The 23,772-nt window shown below is 39.2% G+C and overlaps 4 protein-coding genes across 4 annotated transcripts; all 4 read left to right on the top strand.

The window, feature by feature from the left end:
* Positions 1 to 1,266: 1,266 nt before the first annotated feature.
* LOC122986472 (transmembrane emp24 domain-containing protein 6-like) lies at positions 1,267 to 7,843 on the top strand. Its single transcript, XM_044357757.1, has 3 exons — positions 1,267 to 1,601; positions 7,273 to 7,302; positions 7,402 to 7,843. Exons 2-3 carry the CDS (start codon positions 7,297 to 7,299, stop codon positions 7,633 to 7,635), a joined length of 240 nt encoding a protein of 79 aa, XP_044213692.1. The 5' UTR covers positions 1,267 to 1,601; positions 7,273 to 7,296; the 3' UTR covers positions 7,636 to 7,843.
* Positions 3,357 to 20,952, top strand: LOC122985675. Its single transcript, XM_044356521.1, has 4 exons — positions 3,357 to 5,289; positions 7,402 to 7,559; positions 8,082 to 8,115; positions 19,132 to 20,952. Exons 1-4 carry the CDS (start codon positions 3,631 to 3,633, stop codon positions 20,950 to 20,952), a joined length of 3,672 nt encoding a protein of 1,223 aa, XP_044212456.1. The 5' UTR covers positions 3,357 to 3,630.
* Positions 12,215 to 14,157, top strand: LOC122986471 (tripartite motif-containing protein 16-like). The gene has a single exon (XM_044357756.1). It carries the CDS (start codon positions 12,487 to 12,489, stop codon positions 14,155 to 14,157), a length of 1,671 nt encoding a protein of 556 aa, XP_044213691.1. The 5' UTR covers positions 12,215 to 12,486.
* Positions 20,953 to 22,937: 1,985 nt separating the features above from the next.
* LOC122986473 (transmembrane emp24 domain-containing protein 6-like) lies at positions 22,938 to 23,465 on the top strand. The gene is made up of 2 exons (XM_044357758.1): positions 22,938 to 22,963; positions 23,063 to 23,465. Exons 1-2 carry the CDS (start codon positions 22,958 to 22,960, stop codon positions 23,294 to 23,296), a joined length of 240 nt encoding a protein of 79 aa, XP_044213693.1. The 5' UTR covers positions 22,938 to 22,957; the 3' UTR covers positions 23,297 to 23,465.
* The last annotated feature ends 307 nt before the right edge of the window (positions 23,466 to 23,772 follow it).

Below are 23,772 nucleotides of genomic sequence, written 5' to 3'. Positions count from 1 at the left end.
GTAGCTCTTTGTCCATAAAAGTGTGAAAATAAACCTAAAAAAACAAAACAGAAAATGTGGCTAAATTACCTTCAGTTTTCCACTTAAAGAAAGAAGCAGTGAATGTTTACAACTCTTAACTGAAATGAGGCTCAAGAAGAGTGTCAAATATCTGAAAATTTGTAGAATTATTCTTTTAGGATGTTAAATCTGGGACCATTTATTCATATCTCTCACTGCACTGTAAATTTTTAGCCTTCTGTCCGATCAGTTTTATTAAATTTTTGCTCGTTCGTCTTCTTTTTTATTAAATTCTTTAAAAATCCTTTTTGTGTCATTTAATACTGCTTTGTGTTTATTATGTTATGGCTTGTGTACAGGATGTTGAATTGCCATGCTGTACAAATAGTCTTGCATTCCTTGCCTAATATCCTTTTTTGTATAATCAATGTATTTTTTAAATTTTTGTTGCACATTCCAATTTGTTGCTGCAGTGACAGAGTTTCATCTCTATGTCCGTCCAGGTTTCTATCAGATGTGTTTCAACAACTTCCACAACCACTTCGGCACCATGCAGGTCTTCCTCAGCTTTGGCGTTTACTACGACGGCTACCAAGACCCCGCCAAGAGCAAGGAGGAAGAGAAGAAGAAGAAAGAGGAAGCCAGCAAAGACCTGAACAACACTCTGAGCATCATAGAGGTACACACACACACACACACACACACACACACACACACACACACACACACAGAAACTCACACATTTCAAAAGATAAGAGATTAAAGAAATTAGAGAGGTGATATTAAACAAATTACATGCAATTTATACCTTTCAGTACCTTAGATTGTTATGGTTCTAGCCCAGTCTGGCTCTGTGTCCCTCCACCAGTCCGACAGTTGCCACCAGGCTTTTCTGCCTGTTTAAGGACAGATAAGAGAGGTTGCAGATTATATTTAAGGACCACTTGAGATACTGTTGCTGGCTACATCGACTCTCATAGGAACTAAATGCTAAAGTGAACTGAAACACTGGTTATGTTATTCAGAGCTGCAATTTATTTTTAGTCAATTTATGTTGTTTCATGCAGCCTTAATATGCAGCCACTCTGCTTTACAGACTGATTTATTCATGTTTTTGTCAGCAGCAATAATGCTGAAGTTTATTTTGCTTTGTGTGCTCATTGTGACTTGTGCACTTATTTAAGTTGTGTTCATGTGAGTTCTGGGATGGTTTGTGCATGGTTATATTGTGTTTTCTGGGTTTCTTGTGTTTCCCTTCTGTGTTTCCCTTCTGTGTCCCTGTGCTCCACACCTGTCCTGCATTGGTCTCGTTAGTCCTGCTCCGCTCCCTGTGTCTTCCCCAGCCAATCAGCTCCCAGCCGGCCCTTGTGTCTTGCCACCTGTTCCTTGTTGTTTTTGTATTTAAGTCCTGATTTCCAGTTCAGTTTTGTTGGATCCTTTGTTCTGCTCTACTTTGTAGTACATACAGTAGCTGGGTATAGTTAATAGGCACAATATTTTACAATTTTACAATTTCATTTAGCAGACACTTTTATCCAAAGCGACATACATCTGAGAGCTGATACAGCACAAGCAGGGATCTAGTAAGGAGGCAACAACACGTAAGTGCTATAAAGCTTAAGCTTGAGTCCGTTAGGACATAGGTGCCAAAAGGCAGTGCACAGAGGCAATGCATAGAGTGCATAGAGGCAGTTTTTTTTTTTTTCTACATTCAGTCCATCAAGTGTAGAGATATACATGATAATAATATAAGTACAGTAGTAGAAGAATATAATGTCATATATATGTGCAGTATATGTAAAATACACACACTATTCAGCAATAATAAGCAAAAATTAAAGCTGCAAGCAGCGTTGGTCGGGACCTTGCACTCTGGCCCATCGGGATCAGATCATTTTGCTTTTCAAAAATGAGGGATATTTCTTACAAGTGTGGTATGCTTTTATTTTGAAAGTTTGATTGACAGGATGAGAATTTTCTGCAGGGTGAGACCGGGTGAGACATGTCTGTCTTGTTCACACCTGTGTCATCAAAATCATGCAAGTTTTGGGCCCATTCACTTGAATTTCAATTAGTAAATTGAAAGCTCTTGATGAGTTTTTGTGTAAAACAAATTAATTTCCTAATTTTCATCAAGTCTATTTTTAGAAAAGTAAAGACTTTTAACCCACATGACCTGGTCAAAGTTTGATTGAAATGAGTACTGTCAGGTGTGTAGAAACAATAAGTAACTGCAGCTGGACACAGAAAAATACTCATATATTTGAATGGAGAGTGTGAGCGAACCCACACCTTTTTGAACATTTACTGCTTCCACATAGTTTTAGATACAGACTTCATTTGAATTTTAAATGAGTCACGAGACTTTGACCTACAAATCTTGAATTTACATGTTTTCTCTATCTTTTATTACATTTGAGATATTAGAGTGTGAGTTTTAAAGTCTTTTCTCGCTCCTCCTGTGATTTTATAATGGGTGTGTATTGCAGAATGTTTCACAGCACTGAGGGAGTGACATCACCAGGAGCAGTTGGGGAGGAGGATTTTAGAGTACACTTCTTGTGAAATCTCATTAATCCCATGACTTTGGCCAAATCTTACATTAAAAATCATATTTTTTAGTAGGAAATTTCATTGCGAATCCATTGATACAGGTTTGAAAGTGGTGAGACTTATAGTTTAGACATCAGAAGCCTCTGTTTGACACAAAATTCATGCCCATAGATTGCCTCCCTATTGTTTTACATTGTAAGGGTGATGTGGCACTGCAATTTTCAGGGCTTATAAAATCCAAACCGTTCGAGTTATTACAAAGTTTACATTACAACTTTTTTCAGCATAGTGTCATAAGTCACCTATTAACGTTTGAAGCCAATTCCATAAACAACCTCGGAGGAGATAACATTTGTTCGGGGCAAAATTGGGGCAAAGTCTTATTTTGAAAGGCTAATTGCGGACTTCCTGTTGGATTTAGGTCAGGGGTGTCAGTGTATGATTTGTAGGTCTTGATGAGACGAATAATTGAGTTTTGGTTTGATCTCTCTACGACATTCCTACGGGCCATGGCGGCCATTTTAGTTACATAGGTGGCGCTAGAGAGCACATTTTGGCACTTTAGGGATAATTTTTACATTTTATCAAATTTTTCATGAGACCCGATGTGCGTGCCAAATTTGGTGAGTTTTTGAGCATGTTTAGGGGGTCAAATTTAGGGTGTAAGTGGCGTAATAATAAAGAAAGAGAAAGAAGAAACAAACAAACAAATACACAAAAAACAATAGGGTCCTCGCCCTTAGGTGAGGACTACTGTTTTATGGCCATGTTAGCCAAATGAAAAGCAGCTAGTATCCTTTTAAAACTGCTCCTCTACCTGAAAGGAATCAGCGCTTGATAAGCCCTCCCTCTTCTTCCTGATCTCAAACACAACAAGCTCCACTCTGTGCTCATATTTCCTCATTCCCTCCCCTTCAGATCTACAGTTTGAAGATAGGTGTAACCAACATGTGATGTAGCACAAGAGCTGTCAGGCTCCATTTATTGCAGAAACACGTGTTGTTCAGATCAGAGGTCAAACTTGTTTCACTTCCTCAGGAAGTGAACCTCAAACAGTCGTTGCCACTGAGAGCTGAGATGGCGCAGAAAGGAGTTCAGCTAGACCGAGAAACCTTCTCTTGTTCCATCTGTCAGGATCTACTGAAGGATCCGGTGACTATTCCCTGTGGACACAGCTACTGCATGAGCTGTATTAAAGGCTTCTGGGATGAAGAGGATCAGAGGAAGATCTACAGCTGCCCTCAGTGCAGACAGACCATAACACAGAGGCCTGTCCTAGGGAAAAACACCATGTTAGCAGCTTTAGTGGAGCAGCTGAAGAAGACTGGACTCCAAGCTGCTCCTGTTGATCACTGCTATGCTGGACCTGAAGATGTGGCCTGTGATGTCTGCACTGGGAGGAAGCTGAAAGCCCTCAAGTCCTGTCTGGTGTGTCTGGCCTCTTACTGTGAGAAACACCTGCAGCCTCATTATGATGCAGCTCCATTAAAGAAACACAAGCTGGTCGACCCCTCAGAGAAGCTCCAGGAGAACATCTGCTCTCGTCATAATGAGGTGATGAAGATGTTCTGCCGTACTGATCAGCAGAGTATCTGTTATCTCTGCTCTATGGAGGAACATAAAGGCCACGACACAGTCTCAGCTGCAGCAGAAAGGACTGAGAGGCAGAGAGAGCTCGAGGTGAGTCGACAACACATCCAGCAGAGAATCCAGGACAGAGAGAAAGATGTGAAGCTGCTTCAACAGGAGGTGAAGGCCGTCAATCGCTCTGCTGATAAAGCAGTGGAGGACAGTGAGAAGATCTTCACTGAGCTGATCCGTCTCATCCAGAAAAGAAGCTCTGATGTGAAGCAGCAGATCAGATCCCAGCAGGAAACTGAAGTGAGTCGAGTCAAAGAGCTTCAGGAGAAGCTGGAGCAGGAGATCACTGAGCTGAAGAGGAAAGACGCTGAACTGAAGCAGCTCTCACACACAGAGGATCACATCCAGTTTCTACACAACTACCCCTCACTGTCACAAGTCAGTGCATCTACAGACTCATCCAGCATCAATATCCGTCCTCTGAGATACTTTGAGGATGTGACAGCAGCTGTGTCAGAGCTCAGAGATCAACTACAAGACATCCTGAGGGAGAAATGGACAAACATCTCACTGACAGTGACTGAAGTGGACGTTTTACTGTCAGAAGCAGAACCCAAGACCAGAGCTGGATTCTTAAAATATTCACGTGAAATCACACTGGATCCAAACACAGCAAACACACGTCTGTTATTATCTGAGGGGAACAGAAAAGCAACATACATGAGCCGACCACAGTCTTCTCATCACCCAGACAGATTCATTTATAATGTTCAGGTCCTGAGTAGAGAGAGTCTGACTGGACGTTGTTACTGGGAGGTGGAGTGGAGAGGGGATGGAGTTCGTGTAGCAGTCGCATACAAGAATATCAGCAGAGCAGGAAACTTGAAGGACTGTGGATTTGGATTTAATGACAGATCTTGGATGTTAGATTGTGACACTAACAGTTATACATTTTGGTTCAACAACATCAAAACTCCCGTCTCAGGTCCTGGTTCCTCCAGAGTAGGAGTGTACCTGGATCACAGAGCAGGTATTCTGTCCTTCTACAGCGTCTCTGAAACCATGACTCTCCTCCACAGAGTCCAGACCACATTCACTCAGCCTCTCTATGCTGGACTTTGTCTTTATTATGGAGGCACAGTTGAGTTGTGTAAAGTCAAATAGACAGAAGTCATTTCAGACTTCATGTGTCAGATTCTGTTGTAATTCTTCATGTTTTTGTCTCCATTGTTTCTGAGAGCTCATTGCTGTGGTGTTTCTGAACTGCACAGAGATCAGCTGTCAATCAAACTGGGATTGTCAACACTTATTTTCTTTTCATTTGTTGTTCTTTTAATGTTTTCAGTTTCTTTAAATGTCACTTTTTCCTGTGTGTTTTTATCCATGGAGGCTATCACTGCTCATGATGATGTTTTTAACCTTCACTGACGTTTCTTCAGATGAAAATGTGAACTTCTCTTTGTTCTAAATGTTAGTTTCATGTTTGTATTGATGTATTTGTGTGCTGTTGTTTCTCTTCCACTTCAGCGTCTTAAACAGAGAAAACAGCAGAACTTCCTTCATCATAGATATTTTGTTCTCATCACTTTGTAAATTCATAAAGAAATGTACAATCAAACTGTCATTATCATGATAATAATCATTTATTATGTTGTTGTACATTCTGGGTTAAACTAACTGATTGTGTGGATGAAGTGAATCTGTACATGAAATCATTGAACAAGAGTCATTTAACAGACTTTACTGATCAGATGTGTGAACAATCTGAAGCTTTACATAATCAATAAAGTTATTATTTCAACAGTGAGCAAAGTGTTTTTTTCTGTCTTCATCTCAGGATCTCATTCAAAGCTTGTGGAGAAAATGTGAAATTAAAATGAGAGTTTATTTGAGGCAGTTTTCCTCCTGAAACACCACAAAGTACAGAGTTCATGTTCAGAGCAGGCAAACGTTTGTCAGTCAGTCTCTGTACTTTCAGCTTTCTTCACTAAAACATTTTAATGCTTTCAACACATTATACTGTTGAATAGTCTGATTTATAACATATATATAACAAATTGATCAAATGTTTTATGTGTAAAATATTGATCTGATAGGTAATTAAAGCTGTCAAATAAATGTAGTGGAGTAGAAAGTACAATATTTCCCTCTGAAATGAGTGGAAGTATAAAGTAGCATCTAATGGAAATACTCAAGTACAGTAATTTAATAAATATACTTAGTTTTCTTTTTTTATATTTGTCTTAATGTAGCTGTTGAAATTCAGGTCTGAGTCCATGACTACACCAAGATTTCTGGCTTGGTTTGTGGTTTTTAACATTATTAATTGAAGCTGAGTGTTGATTTTTAATTGCTCTTCCTTGACTCCAAAAACAATTACTTCAGTTTTATCTTTGTTTAATTGAGAAATTATAGTTTTAGTTTTGGTAAAAGTGGTAGTAGTGATTGTTTTAATAGTAATAGCAGTAATAGAAGTTTCTGATGATGGTGTTGTTGTGATAGTAGATGTGATAGTAATCATAGTAGTAGTAGTGTTTTTATTAGAAGTACTGTGCATATAAAAGTAATTACAGTGCTAGCAGTATGGGTTGTGTTGCAATTAGAGCACAAACAATACAGGATTTCTTTTAGGTCCATGTCGATATTTCAATGTTTATTAAATATATTGGCCCATTGTTTTTTATATCGGTCAATATATTTTTACATAAATACATAAATATTGATAAAAATAGCTTAAATCTGGTTCTTAAAATGTGTTTGTTTATTTATTTGGATCCCCGTTAACTGTTACATTCACAACAACTACACTTCCTGGGCTCTATGGGAAGAAAAATAGAATTTCATGTGATTATGTAAATCAAAAGTAAGTAAAAGTAAAAAAAACAAACAAACATATATATTCACATACATAATACATGTGCTTAAATATTTAAAACATTTTAATCTTAAATTTGTGACCAAAATATGTAGCGAGCAGGACATTGAACAGTTGAACAATTAACTTGAATGGAGACACAGATAACAATATATCTGATCAAATCTGTAGATAAATTTACAATACTGATGTATTTGGGCTCAATTTGCAATAATAATAAATAATAATGATAGTAAAGGTCCCTCTATTTTTTGTGTTATTAGGTTAAAGAAAGGCCAGTATCAGTAATGAGTGTGAGTAGTAATGGTGGTAGTAGTATTTGTAATAGTTATGGCAGTAACAGTATTAAGGTTTGTAGTATTTTATTGGATGTGTCTGTTCTGATGTTGCAGGATTCGACTCACAAGGTGGAGCTCTACGTTTTCCACACGATCCGCCACTACGCCTTCGACCGCATGATGAAGAGCGCCGACTTCTTCCTGCTACAGTCCAACTCGCAGTACGTCACCTGGTGGTCGGTGGCCCTCAGCCTCCTCATCGTCACCTCCGGGTACCTGCAGCTCCTCTTCCTCAAAAGACTCTTCATCACCAAGACCGGCACTGAGAACGAGAAACCTCGCTGCTGACACGCTCAGTGTCCTCTGGATGTTTAGAAACAGGCCAGAATGAAGCCAACGCCAACAGATCTGTGTAAAAAAAAACACCACAAAATCTGTTTGTATGATAGAAGTGGAGCCACAAATTATACTGATAAACTGTGGTGACTTTTCTTTCTGGTATTGTATCTGTGTGCTTGTTTTTCTCTACACAATATAAATAAACGTTGCCATTAGATGATCATGTGAACAATTTGTGATGTTTTCCTCAGAACAGCCGGCATGTGTGCACAGTTTTAGATCGTCAGGTTCAGCTAACGGAAAGTACATTTTGTCGTCAGAGGTTAAAAGAAAAATGACAGAAATTATATTCATCATTCTCACATCCTGTATCATAGGCTTTGTTCTCATTACAGGCCTTAATGCTCAATTCTGATTTTTTAGTCAGATCTGATCTTTTTGTGTTGTTGGTCCAGATTCGTGTTCGTCAGTGGCATGTATCCGGCTCCGGTGTGAATACTGTTGAGGTCCTAAACTGCTACACATGCTCAGATTTAACCAACATGTGACCCGCATACGTTCAAGAATAACGTTAAATCATAAACATGGATGACGTGGCTGTGCCAGCATACGGTTATGATAAGTTCCTTCCAGTGTAGCTTGAATAGCAGCTTCTCCATAAATGTCCAACAAATGTGAAACTTCCTCACCTTTCCATTGACCTCCATCGCTGTTGTTGCTCTCCTCCATATTAATTTTTACAGAATTGTGAGGTGCTGAAACTGAATGATGACAACAGGCGATAAATGCAGAGAAATGAGACGTTAAGAAAACCACATAGAGTCTGATCTGACCATTCTGACAGCGGTCGCATAGCCAGAGACTAGATATAATCAGATAGGACCACATATGTAAGTGATCCAGATCTGATATGAAAAAATCAGATCTGGAGGTAAAGAACTGGATTTGGAACCTTAAAGAGGGTCGCCCTCTCTACGAGACTCCTTTCCAGAAGCCTGATCGTTCAGGCTGGCTTACTTCTCAGAATGGTACCTTATAATGTGGACAGTGCGTAAATTGCAATACTACATACTTTACAATATAACTGCAAGGTCTTTTCAGTCCAACTGAAATTAAACAGCAATTGTTTGTGTACTACAGCAACATATCTGCTCTGTAAATCACTTGTCTTGTGTTCTGAGAAAAAAACCAAAGGGGAGAAATTTATATTTTAAATTCTTTGATTTCATGATGGTGTTCCCCTTTACATTATTTCCATTAAATACTGTTCATCCACTTATGTAGCTGGAATCTTTATTTCGATACAGCAAATCAAATCTTTGCATAAAGCAATATCATGTCATTGTATCATCACTAGAGCAGACGGTCACACTGAGCCTGATAGCATCCTGCTCCACAACACAAGAGCCACAGACTCTGAACAGCAAACCACACTAGCTTTGTCTCCTTCTTATCTAACTTACAAACATGAACACGCGTCTTGTGCTGCAGCTTAGCTTGTTCAACAAGTCACCAAACATTCACCACTAACAACAGTTGTGGTTCACTTAAATTAGTTTTTTTTCCATACATGGGTGACAAAACTAGAACACAGTGAATAGTTTTGACACAGTTATCTCCAGTGATATGTTATCAAGCGTGTAGTAATGTGACCTCACGCGTTGATATCTGAGGATCAACAGGAAAAACTACACAGTGGAAGCTGACTGCAGCCATGACTTTATCCTCAGGTTCCTGCTGCAGGGTTGGAGCATTTCTGATACTTTACCTACCACAGTAGAAAAGTGCCTGTAAAAGGTATTAACCCTTCTCCAAGATGCATGAACAACCCACCAGCCAAGTACCTGAAAAACTGTGTGCAGGTGTACCTGAGGAGAAGCCTACATGTGCTTTTATAAAATATGAAATAATGAATGAAAATGTCTACAGCCAGTAAATGGCACATATTAACATGATGTGCACATACACAGGCATGGACAGAAGTATTGGTACCCTTGCATTTTATTAAAATAATGCACCATTCATACTGAACAGTGTTGACATTAAAAGATATTTTACTATCAATGCATGTCTATGTTTCAATCTATGTCTATGTCTATGTCTATGTTCAACAAAATTATTGGTGCCCTTTAGAATTTGTTAGAAATAACTGATTGGTAGTGATAGTTTAAGCAGACTATTGTGTTTTAATTAGTATCACAGGTGTTTTCAGTCTTATAATCACTCATGCAGCCAGTTTAAAAGGAGAAAATTACTCACTCTGCTGTTTTGTGCCGCTGTGTGCATCACATTGAAGATGGAAAACAGAAGGAAAACTAGAGAGTGGTCTGAAGATATTAGAAAAAAGGTAACAGCCAAGCATGGTCAATGTAAAGGTTACAAGACTATCTCCAAAGAGCCTGATGTTCTTGTGACCACTGTTGCCAATATTATTAAGAAGTTTAAGGCCCATGGAACTGTAGCCAACATCTCTGGATGTGGTGGCAAGAGGAAAATTGGCCAGAGATTGAACAGAAGGATTGAATGATTGAGAAAGAACCAAGGAAAACTTCAATACAGATCCAAGCTGATATTCAAGTTCAAGGAGAATAGTTTCAAGTTGCGCTGTCTGTTCGCTGTCTGAATGACGGTAGAAGACCCAGGAAGACCCAACTTTTAAGAGGGAGACACAAAAAAACAGAATGGACTTTGCCAAAATGCATGTCGGTTAGGACTCATAGCGTATCGACCAGGTTACATGGCTGTCTCCGTCTCTTTTCTCTGCTCCACTCTGCTCTCTGTCTCTGTGTCATGGATGTATAAAGAGCTGCAGGTCTGTGTGTCTGTTGACCGAGGGCGGGGCTGAGCTACACACACACAGAGCAGAGAGGCCACAGCAGACAGGATGAAACTCTGCATTCACACAAAGTCCGGCAATGCGGCACCTTCCTGCAGGGTTGTGTGGAGGTGTGGGCTTCTTTATTTGTGCTTTAGTATGTAGGCTAACTGCTGTGAAACAAGCAAGCGACAAATCTTGCATCGTATGTCTGTAAGTACTTCAATTTAATTTACCTGGTAATACTTATGTACTTTTACTTAAGTACTTTTTTTAAAATCCACACTTTACTTGTAATAAAGTAATTTTACATTGTGGTATTGATACCTTTACTTAAGTAAAGGATCTGAGTACTTCTTCCACTATTGCCGTAAGCACAAATAAACTATTTCATAATCATTCAACCAAAAGAAAAAGGCAGAAATGGAGGTATTTTATGTGCATAATTTGTTAATGCTTACATATGTTATAAGCAGTAAATAAACAGGTAATAAATGGTTTATAACACACTGTAGTTGTAAGCAGACACTTACCATATGTATATAAAATAATTCATTATTTGCACTCTTGCACACCTTTGTACTACTGGTATCCTTGTTTACAGACACTGTTTGACTCATATAAAGACATTGCATGTTGTTGTCCATTTGTTGTTTCTATATGTATATACCAGTCAAACTTGATTTTAACAACAGTTGACTGAAATGAGGGTCAAGAAGAGTGTCACATTTCTGAAAATTTGTAGTATTATTCTTTTAGGATGTTACATTTGGGGACATTTATTCATATCTCTCACTGCACTGTAAAGTTTCTAGTTTTCTGTTTGATCTGTTTTATTCAATTTTTGCTCATTAGCTGGAGTAAAGGTTGTAATAGCAACATCCTGCTGTAAATGTACTGTAATACAGTTAAGCTTGAAAAAATAAATGAAATTAAAAAAAGAGATTAAAGAAATTAGAGTGGTGATGTTAAACAAACTATATGCAATTTATACCTTTCAATACCTTAGATTGTGTAAGTGAATTGTATAAAAGAAGTCCAGTAGTACAACAGCTGCTGTTATGGTTCTGTCCCAGTCTGGCTCTGTGTCCCTCCACCACTCCACCAGTTGCCATCAGGCTTTTCTGCCTGTTTAAGACTGGACTGAGTGGGAAGAAGGACAGATACAAGAGGTTGCAGATTATATTTAAGGACTACTTGAGATACTGTTGCTGGCTACATCGACTCTCATAGGAACTAAGTGCTAAAGTGAACTAAACACTAGCTATGTTAGTCAGAGCTGCATTTTTCTTTTCATTCAATTTATGTTGTTTCATGCAGCCTTAATATACAGCCACTCTGTTTTACAGACTGATTTATTCATGGTTTTGTCAACAGCTATAATGCTGGAGTTTATTTTGCTTTGTGTGCTCGTTGTGATTTGTGCACTTATTTAAGTTGTATTCATACGAGTTCTGGGATGGTTTAAAGAAGTTATTCTTCAGTTATTCTTCAGCCTCACTCTGCCTACGGTCTCCTGCATCTGGATCCACCTACTCTGCTCCACATAACAGCTGCAGCCATGATGTGTGAACTATAGTATAGTATAAATATATACAGTAGGTACAGGTATAGATGATAGGCTCAATATACATGATAATAATATAAGAGTGAGTGAGGACGTCCCTTTTGGTGAATTAAATTCCTCCGTTCTCGCTGAGAGGAGCTGAGATGTGAGTCAGAAAAGCGAGGAGCCATGTTAGCCAAATGAAAAGCAGCCAGTATCCTTTTAAAACTGCTCCTCTACCTGGAATGAATCAGCACTTGATAAGCCCTCCCTCTTCTTCCTGATCTCAAACACAACAAGCTCCACTCTGTGCTCATATTTCCTTGTTCCCTCCCCTTCAGATCTACAGTTTGAAGATGGGTGTAACCAACATGTAATGTAGCACAAGAGCTGTCAGGCTCCATTTATTGCAGAAACACGTGTTGTTCAGATCAAAGTTCAAACGTGTTTCACTTCTCAGGAAGTGAAACTCAGACAGTCGTTGCCACTGAGAGCTGAAATGGCGCAGAAAGGAGATCAGCTGGACCGGGAAACCTTCTCTTGTTCCATCTGTCTGGATCTACTGAAGGATCCGGTGGCTATTCCCTGTGGACACAGCTACTGCATGAGCTGTATTAAAGGCTTCTGGGATGAAGAGGATCAGAGGAAGGTCTACAGCTGCCCTCAGTGCAGACAGACCTTCACACCAAGGCCTGTCCTGGGGAAAAACACCATGTTAGCAGCTTTAGTGGAGCAGCTGAAGAAGACTGGACTCCAAGCTGCTCCTGCTGATCACTGCTATGCTGGACCTGAAGATGTGGCCTGTGATGTCTGCACTGGGAGGAAGCTGAAAGCCCTCAAGTCCTGTCTGGTGTGTCTGGCCTCTTACTGTGAGAAACACCTGCAGCCTCATTATGATGCAGCTCCACTAAAGAAACACAAGCTGGTCGACCCCTCGGAGAAGCTCCAGGAGAACATCTGCTCTCGTCATGATGAGGTGATGAAGATGTTCTGCCGTACTGATCAGCAGAGTATCTGTTATCTCTGCCCTGTGGATGAACATAAAGGCCACGACACAGTCTCAGCTGCAGCAGAAAGGACTGAGAGGCAGAGAGAGCTCGAGGTGAGTCGACAAAACATCCAGCAGAGAATCCAGGACAGAGAGAAAGATGTGAAGCTGCTTCAACAGAGGATGAAGGCCATCAATCGCTCTGCTGATAAAGCAGTGGAGGACAGTGAGAAGATCTTCACTGAGCTGATCCATCTCATCCAGAAAAGAAGCTCTGATGTGAAGCAGCAGATCAGATCCCAGCAGGAAACTGAAGTGAGTCGAGTCAAAGAGCTTCAGGAGAAGCTGGAGCAGGAGATCACTGAGCTGAAGAGGAAAGACGCTGAACTGAAGCAGCTCTCACACACAGAGGATCACAACCAGTTTCTACACAACTACCCCTCACTGTCACAACTCAGTGCATCTACAGACTCATCCAGCATCAATATCCGTCCTCTGAGCTACTTTGAGGATGTGACAGCAGCTGTGTCAGAGCTCAGAGATCAACTACAGGACATCCTGAGGGAGAAATGGACAAACATCTCACTGACAGTGACTGAAGTGGACGTTTTACTGTCAGAAGCAGAACCCAAGACCAGAGCTGGATTCTTAAAATATTCACATGAAATCACACTGGATCCAAAAACAGCAAACACATGGCTGTTATTATCTGAGGGGAACAGAAAAGCAACATACATGAGTCGACCACAGTCTTCTCGTCACCCAGACAGATTCACTGTATGCAGTCAGGCCCTGAGTAGAGAGAGTCTGACTGGACGTTGTTACTGGGAGGTGGAGTGGAGCGGGGGAGGAGTTCATGTAGCAGTCGCATACAAGAATATCAGCAGAGCAGGAAACTTGAATGAATGTCGATTTGGATTTAATGACAAATCTTGGATGTTAGATTGTAACACTAACAGTTATACATTTTGGTTCAACAACATCAAAACTCCCGTCTCAGGTCCTGGTTCCTCCAGAGTAGGAGTGTACCTGGATCACACAGCAGGTATTCTGTCCTTCTACAGCGTCTCTGAAACCATGACTCTCCTCCACAGAGTCCAGACCACATTCACTCAGCCTCTCTATGCTGGACTTTATCTTTATTATTATGGAGACACAGCTGAGTTGTGTAAACTCAAATAGACAGAAGTCATTTCAGACTTCATGTGTCAGATTCTGTTGTAATTCTTCATGTTTTTGTCTCCATTGTTTCTGAGAGCTCGTTGCTGTGGTGTTTCTGAACTGCACAGAGATCAGCTGTCAATCAAACTGGGATTGTCAACACTTATTTTATTTTCATTTGTTGTTCTTTTAATGTTTTGAGTTTCTTTAAATGTGACTTTTTCCTGTGTGTTTTTATCCATGGAGGCTATCACTGCTCATGATGATGTTTTTAACCTTCACTGACGTTTCTTCAGATGAAAATGTGAACTTCTCTTTGTTCTAAATGTTAGTTTCATGTTTGTATTGATGTATTTGTGTGCTGTTGTTTCTCTTCCACTTCAGTGTCTTAAACAGAGAAAACAGCAGAACTTCCTTCATCATAGATATTTTGTTCTCATCACTTTGTAAATTCATAAAGAAATGTACAATCAAACTGTAATTATCATGATAATAATCATTTATTGTGTTCTTGTACATTCTGGGTTAAACTAACTGACTGTGTGGATGAAGTGAATCTGTACATGAAATCATTGAACAAGAGTCATTTAAGAGACTTTACTGATCAGATGTGTGAACAATCTGAAGCTTTACATAATCAATAAAGTTATTATTTCAACAGTGAGCAAAGTGTTTTCTTCTGTCTTCATCTCAGGATCTCATTCAAAGCTTTGTGGAGAAAATGTGAAACTAAAATGAGAGTTTATTTGAGGCAGTTTTCCTCCTGAAACACCACAAAGTACAGAGTTCATGTTCAGAGCAGACAAACGTTTGTCAGTCAGTCTCTGTACTTTCAGCTTTCTTCACTTAAACATTTTAATGCTTTCAACACATTATACTGTTGAATAGTTAATTTATAACACATATATAACAAATTGATCAAATGTTTTATGTGTAAAATATTGATCTGATAGGTAATTAAAGCTGTCAAATAAATGTAGTGGAGTATAAAGTACAATATTTCCCTCTGAAATGAGTGGAAGTATAAAGTAGCATCACATGGAAATACTCAAGTACAGTAATTTAATAAATATACTTAGTGTTTTTTTTTTTTAATATTTGACTTTGTAAGTGTCTTAATGTAATAATCTGACAACAGGCGATAAATGCAGAGAAATGAGACGTTAAGAAAACCACATAGAGTCTGATCTGACCATTCTGACAGCGGTCGCATAGCCAGAGACCAGATATAAATCAGATAGGACCACATATGTAAGTGATCTAGATCTGATATGAAAAAATCAGATCTGGAGGTAAAGAATTGGATTTGGAACCTTAAAGAGGGTCGCCCTCTCTACGAGACTCCTTTCCAGAAGCCTGATCGTTCAGGCTGGTTTACTTCTCAGAATGGTACCTTATAATGTGGACAGTGTGTAAATTGCAATACTACATACTTTACAATATAACTGCAAGGTCTTTAAAGTCCAACTGAAATTAAACAGCAATTGTTTGTGTACTACAGCAACATATCTGCTCTGTAAATCACTTGTCCTGTGTCCTGAGAAAAAAACCAAAGGGGAGAAATTTATATTTTAAATTCTTTGAATTCATGATGGTGTCCCCCTTTACATTATTTCCATTAAATACTGTTCTTCCACTTATGTAGCTGGAATCCTTATTTTGATACAGCAAATTAAATCTTTGCATAAAGCGATATCATGTCATTGTATCATCACTAGAGAAGACGGTCACACTGAGCCTGATAGCATCCTGCTCCACAACACAAGAGCCACAGACTCTGAACAGCAAACCACATTAGCTTTGTCTCCTTCTTATCTAACTTACAAACATGAACACGCGTCTTGTGCTGCAGCTTAGCTTGTTGAACAAGTCACCAAACATTCACCACGAACAACAGTTGTGGTTCACTTTCACCTGCCTGGTTTTTTTTGTAAATTAGTTTTTTCCCATACATGGGTGACAAAACTAGAACACAGTGAATAGTTTTGACACAGTTATCTACAGTGATATGTTATCAAGCGTGTAGTAATGTGACCTCACGCGTTGATATCTGAGGATCAACAGGAAAAACTACACAGTGGAAGCTGACTGCAGCCATGACTTTATCCTCAGGTTCCTGCTGCAGGGTTGGAGCATTTCTGATACTTTACCTACCACATTAGAAAAGTGCCTGTAAAAGGTATTAACCCTTCTCCAAGATGCATGAACAACACACCAGCCAAGTACCTGAAAAACTGTGTGCAGGTGTACCTGAGGAGAAGCCTACATGTGCTTTTATAAAATATGAAATAATGAATAAAAATGTCTACAGCCAGTAAATGGCACATATTAACATGATGTGCACATACACAGGCGTGGACAGAAGTATTGGTACCCTTGCATTTTATTAAAATAATGCACCATTCATACTGAACAGTGTTGAAATTAAAAGATATTTTACTATCAATGCATGTCTATGTTTCAATCTATGTCTATGTCTATGTCTATGTTCAACAAAATTATTGGTACCCTTTAGAATTTGTTAGAAATAACTGATTGGTAGTGATAGTTTAAGCAGACTATTGTGTTTTAATTAGTATCACAGGTGTTTTCAGTCTTATAATCACTCATGCAGCCAGTTTAAAAGGAGAAAATTACTCACTCTGCTGTTTTGTGCCGCTGTGTGCATCACATTGAAGATGGAAAACAGAAGGAAAACTAGAGAGTGGTCTGAAGATATTAGAAAAAAGGTAACAGCCAAGCATGGTCAACGTAAAGGTTACAAGACTATCTCCAAAGAGCCTGATGTTCTTGTGACCACTGTTGCCAATATTATTAAGAAGTTTAAGGCCCATGGAACTGTAGCCAACATCTCTGGATGTGGTGGCAAGAGGAAAATTGGCCAGAGATTGAACAGAAGGATTGAATGATTGAGAAAGAACCAAGGAAAACTTCAATACAGATCCAAGCTGATATTCAAGTTCAAGGAGAATAGTTTCAAGTTGCGCTGTCCGTTCGCTGTCTGAATGACGGTAGAAGACCCAGGAAGACCCAACTTTTAAGAGGGAGACACAAAAAAACAGAATGGACTTTACCAAAATGCATGTCGGTTAGGACTCATAGTGTATCGACCAGGTTACATGGCTGTCTCCGTCTCTTTTCTGTGCTCCGCTCTGCTCTCTGTCTCTGTGTCATGGATGTATAAAGAGCTGCAGGTCTGTGTGTCTGTTGACCGAGGGCGGGGCTGAGCTACACACACGCAGAGCAGAGAGGCCGCAGCGGACAGGATGAAACTCTGCATTCACACAAAGTCCGGCAATGCGGCACCTTCCTGCAGGGTTGTGTGGAGGTGTGGGCTTCTTTATTTGTGCTTTAGTATGTAGGCTAACTGCTGTGAAACAAGCAAGCGACAAATCTTGCATTGTATGTCTGTAAGTACTTCAATTTAATTTACCTGGTAATACTTATGTACTTTCACTTAAGTACATTTTTTTAAATCCAGACTTTACTTGTAATGAAGTAATTTTACATTGTGGTATTGATACCTTTACTTAAGTAAAGGATCTGAGTACTTCTTCCACTATTGCCATAAGCACAAATTAACTATTTCATAATCATTCAACCAAAAGAAAAAGGCAGAAATGGAGGTATTTTATGTGCATAATTTGTTAATGCTTACATATGTTGTAAGCAGTAAATAAACAGGTAATAAATGGTTTATAACACACTGTAGTTGTAAGCAGACACTTACCATATGTATATAAAATAATTCATTACATTACCCATTCAATATTTATTGAGCACTCTTTGCACTCTTGCACACCTTTGTACTACTGGTATCCTTGTTTACAGAAACTGTTTGACTCATATAAAGACATTGCATGTTGTTGTCCATTTGTTGTTTCTATGTGTATATACCAGTCAAACTTGATTTTAACAACAGTTGACTGAAATGAGGGTCAAGGAGAGTGTCAAATTTCTGAAAATTTGTAGTATTATTCTTTTAGGATGTTACATTTGGGGACATTTATTCATATCTCTCACTGCACTGTAAAGTTTTTAGAGATTAAAGAAATTAGAGTGGTGATGTTAAACAACCTATATCCAATTTATACCTTTCAATACCTTAGATTGTGTAAGTGAATTGCGCAAAAGAAGTCCAGTAGTGCAACAGCTGCTGTTATGGTTCTGTCCCAGTCTGGCTCTGTGTCCCTCCACCACTCCACCAGTTGCCATCAGGCTTTTCTGCCTGTTTAAGACTGGACTGAATGGGAAGAAGGACAGATAAGAGAGGTTGCAGATTATATTTAAGGACTACTTGAGATACTGTTGCTGGCTACATCAACTCTCATAGGAACTAAATGTTAAAGTGAATTTAACACTAGCTATGTTAGTCAGAGCTGCATTTTTCTTTTCATTCAATTTATGTTGTTTCATGCAGCCTTAATATACAGCCACTCTGTTTTACAGACTGATTTATTCATGGTTTTGTCAACAGCTATAATGCTGGAGTTTATTTTGCTTTGTGTGCTCGTTGTGATTTGTGCACTTATTTAAGTTGTATTCATACGAGTTCTGGGATGGTTTAAAGAAGTTATTCTTCAGTTATTCTTCAGCCTCACTCTGCCTACGGTCTCCTGCATCTGGATCCACCTACTCCGTTCCACATAACAGCTGCAGCCATGCTGTGTGAACTATAGTATAGTATAAGTATATACAGTAGGCACAGGTATAGATGATAGGCTCAATATACATGATAATAATATAAGAGTGAGTGAGGACGTCCCTTTTGGTGAATTAAATTCCTCCGTTCTCGCTGGGAGGAGCTGAGATGTGAGTCAGAAAAGTGAGGAGCCACATTAGCCAAATGAAAAGTAGCCAGTATCCCTTTAAAACTGCTCCTCTACCTGGAATGAATCAGCGCTTGATAAGCCCTCCCTCTTCTTCCTGATCTCAAACACAACAAGCTCCACTCTGTGCTCATATTTCCTTGTTCCCTCCCCTTCAGATCTACAGTATGAAGATGGGTGTAACCAACATGTGATGTGGCACAAGAGCTGTCAGGCTCCATTTATTGCAGAAACACGTGTTGTTCAGATCAAAGTTCAAACTTGTTTCACCTGTCAGGAAGTGAAACTCAGACAGTCGTTACCACTGAGAGCTGAAATGGCGCAGAAAGGAGATCAGCTGGACCGGGAAACCTTCTCTTGTTCCATCTGTCTGGATCTACTGAAGGATCCAGTGGCTATTCCTTGTGGACACAGCTACTGCATGAGCTGTATTAAAGGCTTCTGGGATGAAGAGGATCAGAGGAAGATCTACAGCTGCCCTCAGTGCAGACAGACCTTTGCACCGAGGCCTGTCCTGGGGAAAAACACCATGTTAGCAGCTTTAGTGGAGCAGCTGAAGAAGACTGGACTCCAAGCTGCTCCTGCTGATCACTGCTATGCTGGACCTGAAGATGTGGCCTGTGATGTCTGCACTGGGAGGAAGCTGAAAGCCCTCAAGTCCTGTCTGGTGTGTCTGGCCTCTTACTGCGAGATTCACCTCCAGCATCACCATGATGTTGCTCCATTAAAGAAACACAAGCTGGTCGACCCCTCGGAGAAGCTCCAGGAGAACATCTGCTCTCGTCATGATGAGGTGATGAAGATGTTCTGCCGCACCGATCAGCAGAGTATCTGTTATCTCTGCTCTGTGGAGGAACATAAAGGCCACGACACAGTCTCAGCTGCAGCAGAAAGGACTGAGAGGCAGAGAGAGCTCGAGGTGAGTCGACAAAACATCCAGCAGAGAATCCAGGACAGAGAGAAAGATGTGAAGCTGCTTCAACAGGAGGTGGAGGCCGTCAATCGCTCTGCTGATCAAGCAGTGGAGGACAGTGAGAAGATCTTCACTGAGCTGATCCGTCTCATCCAGAAAAGAAGCTCTGATGTGAAGCAGCAGATCAGATCCCAGCAGGAAACTGAAGTGAGTCGAGTCAAAGAGCTTCAGGAGAAGCTGGAGCAGGAGATCACTGAGCAGAAGAGGAAAGACACTGAACTGAAGCAGCTGTCACACACAGAGGATCACAACCAGTTTCTACACAACTACCCCTCACTGTCACAACTCAGTGAACCTACAGACTCATCCAGCATCAATATCCGTCCTCTGAGATACTTTGAGGATGTGACAGCAGCTGTGTCAGAGCTCAGAGATCAACTACAGGACATCCTGAGGGAGAAATGGACAAACATCTCACTGACAGTGACTGAAGTGGACGTTTTACTGTCAGAAGCAGAACACAACACCAGAGCTGGATTCTTAAAATATTTACGTGAAATCACACTGGATCCAAACACAGCAAACACATATCTGTTATTATCTGAGGGGAACAGAAAAGCAACATACATGAGTCGACCACAGTCTTATTCTCGTCACCCAGACAGATTCACTGTTTATTATCAGGTCCTGAGTAGAGAGAGTCTGACTGGACGTTGTTACTGGGAGGTGGAGTGGAGCGGGAGAGGAGTTTATGTAGCAGTCGCATACAAGAATATCAGCAGAGCAGGAACCTCAAAGGAATGTTTATTTGGATTTAATAACAAATCTTGGATGTTAGATTGTAACACTGACAGTTATACATTTTGGTTCAACAACATCAAAACTCCCGTCTCAGGTCCTGGTTCCTCCAGAGTAGGAGTGTACCTGGATCACAGAGCAGGTATTCTATCCTTCTACAGCGTCTCTGAAACCATGACTCTCCTCCACAGAGTCCAGACCACATTCACTCAGCCTCTCTATGCTGGACTTTTTCTTTATTCTGGAGCCACAGCTGAGTTGTGTAAAGTCAAATAGACAGAAGTCATTTCAGACTTCATGTGTCAGATTCTGTTGTAATTCTTCATGTTTTTGTCTCCATTGTTTCTGAGAGCTCGTTGCTGTGGTGTTTCTGAACTGCACAGAGATCAGCTGTCAATCAAACTGGGATTGTCAACACTTATTTTCTTTTCATTTGTTGTTCTTTTAATGTTTTCAGTTTCTTTAAATGTGACTTTTTCCTGTGTGGTTTCATCCATGGAGGCTATCACTGCTCATGATGATGTTTTTAACCTTCACTGACGTTTCTTCAGATGAAAATGTGAACTTCTCTTTGTTCTAAATGTTAGTTTCATGTTTGTATTGATGTATTTGTGTGCTGTTGTTTCTCTTCCACTTCAGTGTCTTAAACAGAGAAAACAGCAGAACTTCCTTCATCATAGATATTTTGTTCTCATCACTTTGTAAATTCATGAAGAAATGTACAATCAAACTGTAATTATCATGATAATAATCATTTATTATGTTCTTGTACATTCTGGGTTAAACTAACTGATTGTGTGGATGAAGTGAATCTGTACATGAAATCATTGAACAAGAGTCATTTAACAGACTTTACTGATCAGATGTGTGAACAATCTGAAGCTTTACATAATCAATAAAGTTATTATTTCAACAGTGAGCAAAGTGTTTTCTTCTGTCTTCATCTCAGGATCTCATTCAAAGCTTGTGGAGAAAATGTGAAACTAAAATGAGAGTTTATTTGAGGCAGTTTTCCTCCTGAAACACCACAAAGTACAGAGTTCATGTTCAGAGCAGACAAACGTTTGTCAGTTAGTCTCTATACTTTCAGCTTTCTTCACTAAAACATTTTAATGCTTTCAACACATTATACTGTTGAATAGTCTAATTTATAACATATATATAACAAATTGATCAAATGTTTTATGTGTGAAATATTGATCTGATAGGTAATTAAAGCTGTCAAATAAATGTAGTGGAGTAGAAAGTACAATATTTCCCTCTGAAATGTAGTGGAAGTATAAAGTAGCATCAAATGGAAATACTCAAGTACAGTAATTTAATAAATATACTTAGTTTTCTTTTTTTAATATTTGTCTTAATGTAGCTGTTGAAATTCAGGTCTGAGTCCATGACTACACCAAGATTTCTGGCTTGGTTTGTGGTTTTTAACATTATCAATTGAAGCTGAGTGCTGATTTTTAATTGCTCTTCCTTGACTCCAAAAACAATTACTTCAGTTTTATCTTTGTTTAATTGAGAAATTATAGTTTTAGTTTTGGTAAAAGTGGTAGTAGTGATTGTTTTAATAGTAATAGCAGTAATAGAAGTTTCTGATGATGGTGTTGTTGTGATAGTAAATGTGATAGTAATCATAGTAGTAGTAGTGTTTTTAGAAGTATTAGAAGTACTGTGTATATAAAAGTAATTACAGTGCTAGCAGTATGGGTTGTGTTGCAATTAGAGAACAAACAATACAGGATTTCTTTTAGGTCCATGTTGATATTTCAATGTTTATTAAATATATTGGCCCATTGTTTTTTATATCGGTCGATATTTTTACATAAATACATAAATATTGATAAAAATAGCTTAAATCTGGTTCTTAAAATGTGTTTATTTATTTGGATCCCCATTAACTGTTACATTCACAACAACTACACTTCCTGGGTTCTATGGGAAGAAAAATAGAATTTCATGTGATTATGTAAATCAAAAGTAAATAAAAGTTAAAAAAAAAAAACAAACAAACATATATATTCACATACGTAATACATGTGCTTAAATATTTAAAACATTTTAATCTTAAATTTGTGACCAAAATATGTAGCGAGCAGGACATTGAACAGTTGAACAATTAACTTGAATGGAGACACAGATAACAAGATATCTGATCAAATCTGTAGATAAATTTACAATACTGATGTATTTGGGCTCAATTTGCAATAATAATAAAGAGTAATGATAGTAAAGGTACTTCTATTTTTTGTGTTATTAGGTTAAAGAAAGGACAGTAGCAGTAATGAGTGTGAGTAGTAATGGTGGTAGTAGTATTTGTAATAGTTATGACAGTAACAGTATTAATGTTTGTAGTATTTTATTGGATGTGTCTGTTCTGATGTTGCAGGATTCGACTCACAAGGTGGAGCTCTACGTTTTCCACACGATCCGCCACTACGCCTTCGACCGCATGATGAAGAGCGCCGACTTCTTCCTGCTGCAGTCCAACTCGCAGTACGTCACCTGGTGGTCGGTGGCCCTCAGCCTCCTCATCGTCACCTCCGGGTACCTGCAGCTCCTCTTCCTCAAAAGACTCTTCATCACCAAGACCGGCACTGAGAACGAGAAACCTCGCTGCTGACACGCTCAGTGTCCTCTGGATGTTTAGAAACAGGCCAGAATGAAGCCAACGCCAACAGATCTGTGTAAAAAAACACCACAAAATCTGTTTGTATGATAGAAGTGGAGCCACAAATTATACTGATAAACTGTGGTGACTTTTCTTTCTGGTATTGTATCTGTGTGCTTGTTTTTCTTTACACAATATAAATAAACGTTGCCATTAGATGATCATGTGAACAATTTGTGATGTTTTCCTCAGAACAGCCGGCATGTGTGCACAGTTTTAGATCGTACCATGTCAGGTTCAGCTAACAGAAAGTACATTTTGTCGTCAGAGGTTAAAAGAAAAATGACAGAAATTATATTCATCATTCTCACATCCTGTATCATAGGCTTTGTTCTCATCACAGGCCTTAATGCTCAATTCTGATTTTTTAGTCAGATCTGATCTTTTTGTGTTGTTGGTCCAGATTCATGTTCATCAGTGGCATGTAT

Source organism: Thunnus albacares, chromosome 7 (genome assembly GCF_914725855.1).
Source record: "Thunnus albacares chromosome 7, fThuAlb1.1, whole genome shotgun sequence".
Taxonomy (NCBI): domain Eukaryota; kingdom Metazoa; phylum Chordata; class Actinopteri; order Scombriformes; family Scombridae; genus Thunnus; species Thunnus albacares.
This window is presented reverse-complemented; position numbering and strand designations above follow the sequence as displayed.